Source organism: Leuresthes tenuis, unplaced genomic scaffold (genome assembly GCF_036924035.1).
Source record: "Leuresthes tenuis unplaced genomic scaffold, fLeuTen1.0.hap1 SCAF_24, whole genome shotgun sequence".
NCBI classification, from domain to species: domain Eukaryota; kingdom Metazoa; phylum Chordata; class Actinopteri; order Atheriniformes; family Atherinopsidae; genus Leuresthes; species Leuresthes tenuis.
In genome coordinates this window covers 1172942-1187268 of record NW_027325378.1, presented here as the reverse complement: position 1 = coordinate 1187268, position 14327 = coordinate 1172942, and the positions used below count along the sequence as shown (strand labels likewise).

The 14327-nt window shown below is 51.4% G+C and overlaps 2 protein-coding genes across 7 annotated transcripts in view; one reads left to right on the top strand and one right to left on the bottom strand.

The window, feature by feature from the left end:
• Window positions 1-4003, top strand: part of arhgap28 (Rho GTPase activating protein 28) — a 19403-nt gene extending 15400 nt beyond the window's left edge. The window contains exons 14-17 of the mRNA XM_072379057.1: window positions 1-102; window positions 3447-3574; window positions 3646-3683; window positions 3766-4003. The exon at window positions 1-102 is cut by the window's left edge and continues 24 nt beyond it. Of these exons, the coding sequence (XP_072235158.1) occupies window positions 1-102; window positions 3447-3574; window positions 3646-3683; window positions 3766-3848 (351 nt within the window). The 3' untranslated portion in view covers window positions 3849-4003. The remainder of the gene's footprint in view (window positions 103-3446; window positions 3575-3645; window positions 3684-3765) is intronic.
• Window positions 4004-4116: 113 nt separating this feature from the next.
• On the bottom strand, window positions 4117-13536 carry zbtb14 (zinc finger and BTB domain containing 14). Of its 6 annotated transcripts, none has more exons than XM_072379009.1 (10): window positions 13350-13536; window positions 11741-11936; window positions 9798-9968; window positions 9629-9724; window positions 9417-9560; window positions 9077-9321; window positions 8908-8993; window positions 8691-8830; window positions 6486-6581; window positions 4117-5563 (listed from the first exon to the last, which is right to left on the bottom strand). In XM_072379009.1, exons 2-10 carry the CDS (start codon window positions 11927-11929, stop codon window positions 5423-5425), a joined length of 1308 nt encoding a protein of 435 aa, XP_072235110.1. In that variant the 5' UTR covers window positions 11930-11936; window positions 13350-13536; the 3' UTR covers window positions 4117-5422. The 6 variants fall into 6 exon arrangements, with proteins under 6 accessions (XP_072235110.1, XP_072235109.1, XP_072235107.1 ...); XM_072379008.1 differs by having other exon boundaries at window positions 11741-11929; XM_072379006.1 differs by lacking the exon at window positions 13350-13536 and adding an exon at window positions 13144-13275 and having other exon boundaries at window positions 11741-11929.
• Window positions 13537-14327: the final 791 nt, after the last annotated feature.

The window sequence follows — 14327 nt, the reverse complement described above, 5'->3', positions numbered from 1 at the left end:
GTGAGACAGCTAAACCAGTCATCCAATCAGAAACCTCTGGGCCTGAGCAGGACCAAGTCGTGCCTCATGAGGAGGAAAAACAACAAGAACGACCAAAACCAGGTGGGCACGGCAGAGAAAGACTGAGATTAGTGAGAAAGAAACCAGGTGAGACCAGAACCAGGAGAGACTGAAACCAGGTGAGACCAGAACCAGGAGAGACTGAAACCAGGTGAGACCAGAACCAGAAGAGACTAAAACCAGGAGAGACTGAAACCAGGAGAGACTGAAACAAGGTGAGACCAGAACCAGAAGAGACTAAAACCAGGTGAGAACAGAACCAGGAGAGACTGAAACCAGGAGAGACGGAAACAAGGTGAGACCAGAACCAGAAGAGACTAAAACCAGGTGAGAACAGAACCAGGAGAGACTGAAACCAGGTGAGACCATAACCAGGAGAGACTGAAACCAGGTGAGACCAGAACCAGGAGAGACTGAAACCAGGTGACAATGAGAACAGAACCAGGAGAGACTGAAACCAGGTGAGACCAGAACCAGGAGAGACTGAAACTAGGTGACAATGAGACCAGAACCAGGAGAGACTGAAACTAGGTGACAATGAGACCAGAACCAGAAGAGACTAAAACCAGGAGAGACGGAAACAAGGTGAGACCAGAACCAGAAGAGACTGAAACCAGGTGAGACCAGAACCAGGAGAGACGGAAACAAGGTGAGACCAGAACCAGAAGAGACAGAAACTAGGTGAGACCAGAACCAGGAAAGACTGAAACCAGGTGAGACCAGAACCAGGAGAGACTGAAACTAGGTGAGACCAGAACCAGGAAAGACTGAAACCAGGTGAGACCAGAACCAGGAGAGACTGAAACTAGGTGACAATGAGACCAGAACCAGGAGAGACTGAAACTAGGTGACAATGAGACCAGAACCAGAAGAGACTAAAACCAGGTGAGACCAGAACCAGGAGAGACTGAAACCAGGTGAGAACAGAACCAGGAGAGACTGAAACCATGTGAGACCAGAACCAGGAAAGACTGAAACTAGGTGAGACCAGAACCAGGAGAGACTGAAACTAGGTGACAATGAGACCAGAACCAGGAGAGACGGAAACCAGGTGAGACCAGAACCAGGAGAGACTGAAACTAGGTGACAATGAGACCAGAACCAGGGGAGACTGAAACCAGGTGACAATGAGAACAGAACCAGGAGAGACTGAAACCAGGAGAGACGGAAACAAGGTGAGACCAGAACCAGAAGAGACCAAAACCAGGAGAGACGGAAACAAGGTGAGACCAGAACCAGAAGAGACTGAAACCAGGTGAGAAAAGAACGAAGAAAGATAGAAACCAGGTGACAATGAGACCAGAACCAGGAGAGACTGAAACCAGGAGAGACCAGAACCAGAAGAGACCAAAACCAGGAGAGACGGAAACAAGGTGAGACCAGAACCAGAAGAGACTGAAACCAGGTGAGACCAGAACCAGGATAGACTGAAACCAGGTGAGAATAGAACCAGGAGAGACTGAAACCAGGTGACAATGAGACCAGAACCAGGAGAGTGAAACCAGGTGAGACCAGAACCAGGAGAGACGGAAACAAGGTGAGACCAGAACCAGGAGAGACTGAAACCAGGTGACAATGAGAACAGAACCAGGAGAGACTGAAACCAGGTGTGAATAGAACCAGGAGAGACTTAAACCAGGTGTGAATAGAACCAGGAGAGACTTAAACCAGGTGAGAATAGAACCAAGAAAGATAGAAACCAGGTGACAATGAGACCAGGACCAGGTGAGACTGAAACCAGGTGAGACCAGAACCAGGAGAGACTGAAACCAGGTGAGACTGAAACCAGGAGATACGGAAACAAGGTGAGACCAGAACCAGGAGAGACTGAAACCAGGTGACAATGAGAACAGAACCAGGTGAGACTGAAACCAGGTGAGACCAGAACCAAGAAAGATAGAAACCAGGTGACAATGAGACCAGGACCAGGTGAGACTGAAACCAGGTGAGACCAGAACAAGGAGAGACTGAAACCAGGTGAGACTGAAACAAGGTGAGACCAGAACCAGGAGAGACTGAAACCAGGTGACAATGAGAACAGAACCAGGTGAGACGGAAACCAGGTGACAATGAGACCAGGACCAGGTGAGACTGAAACCAGGTGAGACCAGAACAAGGAGAGACTGAAACCAGGTGAGACTGAAACCAGGTGAGACCAGAACAAGGAGAGACTGAAACCAGGTGAGACTGAAACCAGGTGAGACCAGAACCAGGAGAGACGGAAACCAGGTGATAATGAGACCAGAACCAGGTGAGACGGAAACCAGGTGACAATGAGACCAGAACCAGGTGAGAATAGAACCAAGAGAGACAGAAACCAGGTGAGAATAGAACCAGGAGAGATAGAAACCAGGTGAGAATAGAACCAAGAGAGAGAGAAACCAGGTGACAATGAGACCAGAACCAGGAGAGACTGAAACCAGGTGAGAATAGAATCAAGAGAGATAGAAACCAGGTGAGAATAGAATCAAGAGAGACAGAAACCAGGTGAGAATAGAATCAAGAGAGACAGAAACCAGGTGAGAATAGAACCAGGAGAGACTGAAACCAGGTGAGAATAGAATCAAGAGAGACAGAAACCAGGTGAGAATAGAATCAAGAGAGACAGAAACCAGGTGAGAATAGAACCAGGAGAGACTGAAACCAGGTGAGAATAGAACCAGGAGAGATAGAAACCAGGTGAGACTGAAACCAGGTGAGAATAGAACCAGGAGAGACAGAAACCAGGTGAGAATAGAACCAGGAGAGACTGAAACCAGGTGAGAATAGAATCAAGAGAGACTGAAACCAGGTGAGAATAGAATCAAGAGAGACAGAAACCAGGTGAGAATAGAATCAAGAGAGACAGAAACCAGGTGAGAATAGAATCAAGAGAGACAGAAACCAGGTGAGAATAGAACCAGGAGAGACTGAAACCAGGTGAGAATAGAACCAGGAGAGATAGAAACCAGGTGAGAATAGAACCAGGAGAGAGAGAAACCAGGTGAGAATAGAACCAAGAGAGAGAGAAACCAGGTGACAATGAGACCAGAACCAGGTGAGACTGAAACAAGGTGAGAATAGAACCAAGAGAGACTGAGACCAGGTGACAATGAGACCAGAACCAGGAGAGACTGAAACCAGGTGAGAATAGAATCAAGAGAGATAGAAACCAGGTGAGAATAGAACCAGGAGAGACTGAAACCAGGTGAGAATAGAACCAAGAGAGACTGAGACCAGGTGAGAATAGAACCAAGAGAGAGAGAAACCAGGTGAGAATAGAACCAAGAGAGAGAGAAACCAGGTGAAACAAGGTGAGACCAGAACCAAGAGAGAGAGAAACCAGGTGAGACCAGAACCAGGTGAGACCAGAACTCTGAGACTGAAACCAGGTTGTATGTGCGCAGATCACGGACCTGTGTGAAGGCGTGATCAGAGTTCATGCCCCTCTACACACCAAGGTTTCCATGGCGATACAACTTGACGAACAAACGACAGCGAAGGATGTGACATCACGCTTCGAGTGTGAGACCAGGTAACCCACACACACCTGTGCATGTGAGGGCGTGTCCTGACACCGGATCTTACCTGTCCATCTCTCCTCAGCCCGGCTCAGCGTCTGTACGAGGTCGGAGGAAACATCTGTGAGTGTCATGATGACATCATCAGTACACACCTGGATGTTAGAACACATCAAAATGCTTTCTCTGCCTTTCTGTCCTGCAGGTGAGCGCCGTCTCCACCCAGACTGCCACCTGTTGGACGTTTACAGAGTGAACACTCGCTGCGATTGGCTGATCAAACCCTGACGACCCATTTCTCCACCTGGACCCGCCTCAGAACTCCTCCTCATCAGTATACATTGATCTGATCAATCAGCAGTGGTCACCGGATCACTTTCTCTGCTTTGTTCACTATCATCATGACAATAAAACGTGTTCCTGCATAAGATGCTCCCATTAAAACCTGCTCACGCGTCTCCTTGTGCCAGTCGCTGCTCGCAGCTGCAGTGATGTCATCAACACATGGATCAGAAACATCAACAGAACAAACGGATCAATAAATGTGGAGGTTGCGTTTGAAGAGCTGCTTTAAAAGGCTTTATTTCATCATCAGAGTTGCACCATGAATGCAGCCCTGGGAGTCCATCTGTCCGCTCCGGGCTCCTGTGGTTCGGTGGCGAGACGCCGGCGCCGACCACACGGCTTTACAGCAGCTGCCCTGCTCATGAAACTGAACAGAACACTTTTACATACAGCACAGCTTCAACATTTAATGCTTTCTGTACACAATTTGGTTCAGACTGAAAACAAAAGCATCTTTACACGGAACACATTACAGATCATACATGAAGTTGGGGGGGGCGCACATACATGTTTGACATGTTCATCACATGACCACGGAGGTCATTAGGTCGTTGCTGTCGGCTAATGAGCGCCGGATCGAAGCAGGAGAAACAACTTCTGAGAGTCAGAACTTCATTAAAGTCTTTGCACAGATTCCATCCAGCTGTTCACACACAGGTGATCCAGCTGTTCACACGCAGGTGATCCAGCTGTTCACACGCAGGTGATCCAGCTGTTCACACACAGGTGATCCAGCTGTTCACACGCAGGTGATCCAGCTGTTCACACAGGTGATCCAGCTGCTCACACACAGGTGATCCAGCTGTTCACACACAGGTGATCCAGCTGTTCACACACAGGTGATCCAGCTGTTCACACAGGTGATCCAGCTGTTCACACGCAGGTGATCCAGCTGTTCACACGCAGGTGATCCAGCTGCTCACACAGGTGATCCAGCTGTTCACACAGGTGATCCAGCTGTTCACACACAGGTGATCCAGCTGTTCACACACGGGTGATCCAGCTGTTCACACGCAGGTGATCCAGCTGTTCACACGCAGGTGATCCAGCTGTTCACACACAGGTGATCCAGCTGTTCACACAGGTGATCCAGCTGTTCACACAGGTGATCCAGCTGTTCACACGCAGGTGATCCAGCTGTTCACACAGGTGATCCAGCTGTTCACACGCAGGTGATCCAGCTGTTCACACACAGGTGATCCAGCTGTTCACACAGGTGATCCAGCTGTTCACACACAGGTGATCCAGCTGTTCACACACAGGTGATCCAGCTGTTCACACAAAGGTGATCCAGCTGTTCACACAGGTGATCCAGCTGTTCACACACAGGTGATCCAGCTGCTCACACAGGTGATCCAGCTGTTCACACACGGGTGATCCAGCTGTTCACACACGGGTGATCCAGCTGCTCACACAGGTGATCCAGCTGTTCACACGCAGGTGATCCAGCTGCACACACAGGTGATCCAGCTGTTCACACAGGGGTGATCCAGCTGTTCACACAGGTGATCCAGCTGTTAGGAGCAGCTGATGTTGTCCAGATGTTGCTCCTCTGCAGCCATGGCAGCAGCCTGCAGCGTCTCGGTGTCGCTCTGCAGAGGGTTCAGCTGCTTCCTCTCGCTGTGCATGTTGTTCTCATGTCGCTTCAGATCTGACGCCTGAAAAAACAGAGAGCCATGAACTCACCACAGGTACAAACAGCTGCTTACTGAGCTACAGGTGAGGAGTCCGAACATTCCTGAACTTTAACCCCACGGTTGAACTTTTATTCATTTATTGTCAGCTTTTTATAAAGCTGTTATGTCTTCATTTGTCAGCTTTGGATAAAAACAGAAACTTTAGGTTTCCAGGATGGAAACAGTGACGATACTCTGGAGGTTAGTGACTGGTTGATGTTCAGATCCCAGCCCACATCTGGAACCAGCCCACACCTGGAACCAGGCCACATCTGGAACCAGCCCACATCTGGAACCAGGCCACATCTGGAACCAGCCCACACCTGGAACCAGCCCACATCTGGAACCAGCCCACATCTGGAACCAGCCCACATCTGGAACCAGCCCACATCTGGAACCAGCCCACACACGTAGATTTAACTTCTAACTGGGGCTGGGCGATAAAACGATATCTATGGAGGAGTAACTTTTCCTCCATAGATATGAAACATGGTCGATAGCCTTTAACAGCTTACATTCGTCCCTCCTTGGACAGACAGTACGAACAACCAAAGACAACGAGAGCTGCCCGCGCCGAACCCTGTGGCTGTTGAACGGCAGCTGCCAGCTGTGGCAGTTTGTTTGTGCCGCTGCAGCCGTATAAAACACAGAAAATGAGGCTCCCTGGAAGACACAGCCGGAGGCGTAAGGAGGACGTTATGGAACTGCAAAGTATGTGGAGCACATGTTGTTCTCTGCTGTGTTATAAATAAAGTGTAAATATATAAATAAAGTATAAATATATAAATAAAGTGTAACTATATAAATAAAGTGTAACTATATAAATAAAGTGTAACTATATAAATAAAGTATAAATATATAAATAAAGTGTAAATATATAAATAAAGTGAAGCAGAGCTGGTACCTTAGCGAAGGCTTTGGTGCACGACGGACAGACAAAAGGTTTCTCTCCTCTGTGTCTCCTCTCATGATCCTTCAGGTGAGACTTGTGTTTAAATGCCTGCAGACAGACAGGTGAGAGAGACGGGTGAGACAGGCAGGTGAGACAGGCAGACAGGTGAGAGAGACAGACAGGTGAGAGAGACAGGCAGGTGAGAGAGACAGGTGAGACAGGCAGACAGGTGAGAGAGAGAGACAGGTGAGAGAGACGGGTGAGACAGGCAGACAGGTGAGAGAGACAGACAGGTGAGAGAGAGAGACAGGTGAGAGAGACGGGTGAGAGAGACGGGTGAGACAGGCAGACAGGTGAGACAGGCAGACAGGTGAGAGAGACAGACAGGTGAGACAGACAGACAGGTGAGAGAGACGGGTGAGACAGGCAGGCAGACGGGTGAGACAGGCAGACAGGTGAGAGAGACAGACAGGTGAGAGAGAGAGACAGGTGAGAGAGACGGGTGAGACAGGCAGACAGGTGAGACTTGTGTTTAAATGCCTGCAGACAGACAGGTGAGAGAGACGGGTGAGACAGGCAGGTGAGACAGGCAGACAGGTGAGAGAGACAGACAGGTGAGAGAGACAGGCAGGTGAGAGAGATGGGTGAGACAGGCAGACAGGTGAGAGAGACAGACAGGTGAGACAGACAGACAGGTGAGAGAGACGGGTGAGACAGGCAGACAGGTGAGACTTGTGTTTAAATGCCTGCAGACAGACAGGTGAGAGAGACGGGTGAGACAGGCAGGTGAGACAGGCAGACAGGTGAGAGAGACAGACAGGTGAGAGAGACAGGCAGGTGAGAGAGACAGGTGAGACAGGCAGACAGGTGAGAGAGAGAGACAGGTGAGAGAGACGGGTGAGACAGGCAGACAGGTGAGAGAGACAGACAGGTGAGAGAGAGAGACAGGTGAGAGAGACGGGTGAGAGAGACGGGTGAGACAGGCAGACAGGTGAGACAGGCAGACAGGTGAGAGAGACAGACAGGTGAGACAGACAGACAGGTGAGAGAGACGGGTGAGACAGGCAGGCAGACGGGTGAGACAGGCAGACAGGTGAGAGAGACAGACAGGTGAGAGAGAGAGACAGGTGAGAGAGACGGGTGAGACAGGCAGACAGGTGAGACTTGTGTTTAAATGCCTGCAGACAGACAGGTGAGAGAGACGGGTGAGACAGGCAGGTGAGACAGGCAGACAGGTGAGACAGGCAGACAGGTGAGAGAGACAGACAGGTGAGAGAGACAGGCAGGTGAGAGAGACGGGTGAGACAGGCAGACAGGTGAGAGAGACAGACAGGTGAGACAGACAGACAGGTGAGAGAGACGGGTGAGACAGGCAGACAGGTGAGACTTGTGTTTAAATGCCTGCAGACAGACAGGTGAGAGAGACGGGTGAGACAGGCAGGTGAGACAGGCAGACAGGTGAGACAGGCAGACAGGTGAGAGAGACAGACAGGTGAGAGAGACAGGCAGGTGAGAGAGACAGGTGAGACAGACAGGCAGGTGAGAGAGACAGACAGGTGAGACAGACAGACAGGTGAGAGAGACGGGTGAGACAGGCAGACAGGTGAGAGAGATGGGTGAGACAGGCAGACAGGTGAGAGAGACGGGTGAGACAGGCAGACAGGTGAGAGAGACGGGTGAGACAGGCAGACAGGTGAGACTTGTGTTTAAATGCCTGCAGACAGACAGGTGAGAGAGATGGGTGAGACAGGCAGACAGGTGAGAGAGACGGGTGAGACAGGCAGACAGGTGAGAGAGAGACGGGTGAGACAGGCATACAGGTGAGACAGACAGACAGGTGAGAGAGACGGGTGAGACAGACAGGTGAGACAGACAGACAGGTGAGAGAGACGGGTGAGACAGGCAGACAGGTGAGAGAGACAGACAAGTGAGACAGACAGACAGGTGAGACAGAAAGACAGGTGAGAGAGACGGGTGAGACAAACAGACAGACAGATGAGAGACAGACAGACAGATGAGACAGACAGACAAGTGAGAGACAGACAGACAGATGAGACAGACAGACAGGTGAGAGACAGACAGACAGGTGAGAGACAGACAGATGAGACAGACAGACAGACAGGTGAGACAGACAGACAGACAGGTGAGAGACAGGTGAGACAGACAGACAGGTGAGAGACAGACAGGTGAGACAGACAGACAGACAGGTGAGCTCACCTTTTCGCACATCTGGCAGGCAAACGGTCTCTCGTTGCTGTGAACTCGTTCGTGTTTTTTCAGATCAGGGGCTCGAATAAACGATTTTCCACAAACGTCACACCTGTAGGGTTTGAAGCCCGTGTGGATCTTTAGGTGTTCTGGAACACAGGTGAGGGCGGAGCCACATAAAGCAGGTGATAAACAGCAGCAGGCTGCAAACAGCCGGGGTCTTTACCTTTGAGATGAGCGTGGGTGGTGAAAGCTTTGGTGCAGATCTCACAGGCGAACGGACGCTCTGCTGAGTGGAGCTTCTCGTGTTTTCTGAAGAGAAATCATGTTTGTGCTTCAGGTCTGGGGTCCAGGCGAGTCTTTTCTGGTTACATTGTGTCCAGGTGTGCACTTACCTGAGTCTGCTCTCATCCAGGAAGGTCTTCCCACACACCTGGCAGGCGAGCTGCTCTCGGTGTCCGTACAGCAGGTATTCAAACTTCATGTCGGTCGTTGTGGTTGACCAGCCAGGTGCCTGCTCGTCCTTCACCTCACCTATGCTGTCTGCGAACGTCAGCGTCTGGGTGGCGTGATGCTCTGTTCCCAGCTCCTTAGGCTCCGCCTCCATCTCTGACACCACATCCTGGTCATAACAGCCCACCTGGAAGAGCCACACAGGGCAGGTGAGGGGGTTAGAGAAGACTGGGGTCAGGTTAACACCCATCTTTGGGACCTGGGCCCCGGTTCTGTTCACACCTTATGAACATCCTCATTGGTCAGTTCTTTCAAGATGGCTTCCTGGACGTGGAGGGATGCACTCGGAGACTTATCTAGCTCCTGATTGGCTGATGCCTCAACAAGGTCATCTGTAGCGGGAGTGTCGTCATGCTCACCGAGAACCTGTAGGAACACAGATGGTGAGGTTCACAGCCTGCAGGGGACCGATCACTGATTATTGATCAGCGTACCTCAGAGTCAGCGGCGAGCTGAGCTTCAGGGGGCAGGGCCATCTTTACGATGTCATAAGGGAATTTCTCTTTGTCTTCCGATGACACATCGCGTTTCTGAGAGAACACAAATGCATCACCACGAGCAACTGAAGGGGAGCTTCACCTGCGTGTGAGTCACCGGTGTTACCTGGGAGCACAGTTTGTCCAGGAAGCGGATGCCGAGGATCTGTCCCGATGACATCATCAGGTTGACGTCTCTCTTCTTGATGGAGATCTTTGCCGTGTACATGTAGTTCAGCACCTCCTCGAAGATGTCAGAGCGGATGAAGTCGATCTCAATTACAGACGAGTTGTCCACCTGAGGGAGAGACAGACAGGTACAGGAGAGAGACAGACAGGTACAGGTGAGACAGGCAGGTACAGGTGAGACAGGCAGGTACAGGTGAGAGAGAGACAGGTACATGTGAGAGACAGACAGGTACAGGTGAGAGACAGACAGGTACAGGTGAAAGACAGACAGGTACAGGTGAGAGAGACACAGGTACAGGTGAGACAGACAGGTATAGGAGAGACAGACAGGTACAGGAGAGAGAGACAGACAGGTACAGGAGAGAGAGACAGGTACAGGTGAGAGAGAGACAGGTACATGTGAGAGAGACAGGTACAGGTGAGAGAGACGGGTACAAGTGAGAGAGACGGGTACAGGTGAGAGAGACGGGTAGAGGAGAGAGAGACGGGTAGAGGAGAGACAGACAGGTACAGGTGAGAGAGAGACAGGTACAGGTGAGACAGGCAGGTACAGGAGAGAGACAGACAGGTAAAGGTGAGACAGGCAGGTACAGGTGAGAGAGAGACAGGTACAGGTGAGAGAGACGGGTAGAGGAGAGACAGACGGGTAGAGGAGAGACAGACGGGTACAGGAGAGAGAGACAGGTACAGGAGAGAGAGACAGACGGGTAGAGGAGAGACAGACAGGTACAGGAGAGAGAGACAGACAGGTACAGGTGAGACAGACAGGTACAGGTGAGAGAGAGACAGGTACATGTGAGAGACAGACAGGTACATGTGAGAGAGACGGGTACAGGTGAGAGAGACGGGTACAGGTGAGAGAGACGGGTACAGGTGAGAGAGACGGGTAGAGGAGAGAGAGATGGGTAGAGGAGAGACAGACAGGTAGAGGAGAGACAGACAGGTACAGGTGAGAGAGAGACAGGTACATGTGAAAGACAGACAGGTACAGGAGAGAGAGACAGACAGGTACAGGTGAGAGACAGACAGGTACATGTGAAAGACAGACAGGTACAGGTGACATACAGACGGGTACAGGTGAGAGAGAGACAGACACAGGTGAGACAGACAGACACAGGTGAGACAGACAGGTAGAGGTGAGAGAGACAGGTAGAGGTGAGCGAGACAGGTAGAGGTGAGAGAGACACAGGTACATGTGAGAGACAGACAGGTACAGGTGAGAGACAGACAGGTACATGTGAGAGACAGACAGGTACATGTGAGAGAGACAGGTACAGGTGAAAGACAGACGGGTACAGGTGAGAGACAGACGGGTACAGATGAGAGACAGACGGGTACAGATGAGAGACAGACGGGTACAGGTGAGAGACAGACGGGTACAGGTGAGAGAGACGGGTACAGGTGAGAGACAGACGGGTACAGGTGAGAGACAGACGGGTACAGGTGAGAGAGACGGGTACAGGTGAGAGACAGACGGGTACAGGTGAGAGACAGACCGGTACAGGTGAGACAGACGGGTACAGGTGAGAGACAGGCGGGTACAGGTGAGAGACAGACAGGTACAGGTGAGAGACAGACAGGTACAGGTGAGAGACAGACGGGTACAGGTGAGAGACAGACAGGTACAGGTGAGACAGACGGGTACAGGTGAGAGACAGACGGGTACAGGTGAGAGACAGACGGGTACAGGTGAGAGACAGGCGGGTACAGGTGAGAGACAGACAGGTACAGGTGAGAGACAGACAGGTACAGGTGAGAGACAGACGGGTACAGGTGAGAGACAGACAGGTACAGGTGAGACAGACGGGTACAGGTGAGAGACAGACGGGTACAGGTGAGAGACAGACGGGTACAGGTGTCCCCCGTAGCCTGGGAGCGTACCTCGTGCTTCTTGAAGAGCTTCTTGAAGTAGTTGGAGCAGGCGGCGAGCACGCAGCGGTGCGCTCTGAACTTGACGTCCTCCACCACCACGGCGATGTCGCAGTGCTCGCCCTCCAGCCGCTGCTCGTTCAGCAGCTTCAGGAAGAGGCTCTTGTGTTCGTCGTCCACGTACTTCACCGTCTCCGCCATCTGCCAACTGAGGTAATACAGCCGCTGTCCGTTAAAGGCTCGGATCACATGACCCCCATCAATCTGAGACATGGAACCGCGGACAGTTTGGACCGAGGGTCACAGATTCTGCCATCGACACAACAAAGTAAAGAAAGATTTGCTGTTCCTTCAACATTTTAGGAGGAAAAAGATGGCCGACAGGGTGCCAAATACCACCACGTGACCTTTTCCTGGTCACATGACCTTTTCCGGGTCACGGGACCTTTTCCGGGTCACATGACCTTTTCCGGGTCACGGGACCTTTTCCGGGTCACGGGACCTTTTCCTTTTCCTGACCGCTGCACTGTCAGCCATCTTGTTTCTCCCTGGCTGTTTGGTGCTGGCAGCAGCAGCAGAGACGGCTTTATCTCAGTCTCTGAGGGAGGGTGAAACTGAGCTGTTTTAGTTTCAGTTTCTAACTTATTGATCTCTGGTTTTATTCAACATTAATCCATATTCATTCACTTTCTGTTTATTTTGAGTGGACTGGAGGAAGGACAGCTTCCTCCATCAGAGGAACTTTTCAAACTCTTGGAACAAACTGTTTCTGAGTCAGAACCGGAGGTTCGGTTCGGTTCAGGCTGATGTCTCAGAGCCAGTTTCTGCCTCCCATGATCGATAGATTCTCTGATCAGTTACTGATCGACTTATTTAGTTCTTGACTATCGGACAGTAACGTGCACACAGTAACGTGCACTCTCTACGTCACTTGAAGCCCTCGCGCTCAGTCTCAGTAGTTCATGTACCTCTTGTCACGCGGACCCGCGCGCACCGGCTTGTGCACGCCTCATGATCGCAGTAAGCAGCCGCACGGACAGCTGCCATCGATCACTGACGTTAAACAACACCGAATCCGGCTCGGTTCGGCCTGCGGCCTGCTTCGGTCGCACAGAGGAGGCTCATCTCACGTTAGGCGACCAGGACTTCCAGATCCGGATCGAACCGGTTTCAGAGTAAACAGAGTCCCGTTAGCCGGCAGAGCTAACATGCTAACGCGGCTGAACAGATCCGGTGCCGGTTCGGCCCGGCTCCCGGGGCTGGCAGCGGTGTCGGTGTGACCCGAACGGCGCGTGCTTCCGGTGGGGCTCGGTGTGCGCGTTAAATGGCGGCCACCGCGGCCTGCTGCTATCAGACACAAAATGGCGTTTCTCCGCTCGCTGTCCGCCACGCGCGCTCCTCCTCATCCTCCTCACCCCGGTGACCGACACCGTCCCCGCCGGTGCGGCCGCGTGCCGGCTCCGCGGGACCCGGGGCCGACACGCAGGCACGCGGCCTCGGCGACACGAACGAGACGGACCTCGAGCAGCCATGAACGGCTCGAGAGCGCGCAAACATCCCCGCGGAAACTGCGACCGGAGCGGGGGACGAGGGTGCGCGGGGCCGAGGAGCGTGCTCTTACCGTGACACGGCCGCGGACAATGCGTTGTTCTGGGTGTGTCCACGCGCCCGGAGCCGGTACTAGTCGGTCCGGAGGTTGTTGTTGTTGTTGGTGCTGAGGACGAGCGCAGAGTGGAAGGCCGCGCTTTGCGCCAGCACGCACACTATGCGGAGGCACGCAGGCAGCGCGCCAAACATCCCACACAGAGCACGGCCCCGACGCATGCGCACTGTGAACGACCCACAGAGCCGGACTGAGATCCGGATCTGCAGAACCTGGAGCCGGTTCCGGTCCCGCTGGTGTTTTTCCTTTTCTTTGAATGATTAAAGTCTTATTTTGAATCTTTCTGACATCAGGATGATCAGAAAAACAGCCGTGGAACCACACATCTCTTCCCTAAAAGGTCTTTAAACCTGCTGCTCTGCTCAGAACCAGCTGCAGAACCACCAGAATCTGAAGGAGTCGGTCTCATACAGATTTAAGCTGATTTTAATGTGTGTGATGATTAAATATTCAGAGTTTTTATTCCTGGTTGAATAAAGCTTTGGGTGAATGAATGAATGCAGTCGGACTCTAGTTTGCAACCTCTGAGATCCAGAGATCCAGCAGAGATCCAGCAGAGATACACAGCAGTCTCCCAAAGATAAAAAGCCTTCTTATGTCTGAAAAGATTCTCCTACAGCTCCATCCTCAAAGTGCCAACTGACCTCTGAACTCTAAAAGATCTAGAAGATCATTTTTCTACTAGTTTCTTATCTATGGGATGATAGTTTGTGTGTTTTTACTTTGGCATGTCGATAACAAACTAATAAAAAGATGATCTTTAAGGATTTTAGGTGAGTGAATGTGTTCAGATCAGATCTTTGAACTGTCCACTTTTGCTAGTGGCAAAGGACGGATTAGCTTAAGAAACATGTGAATAAAAACATCAAATGAATGAAGAATGAACCAAAGTAAAAGCATGTAAAATAAAAACAGAACCAACACTCGGCACATATC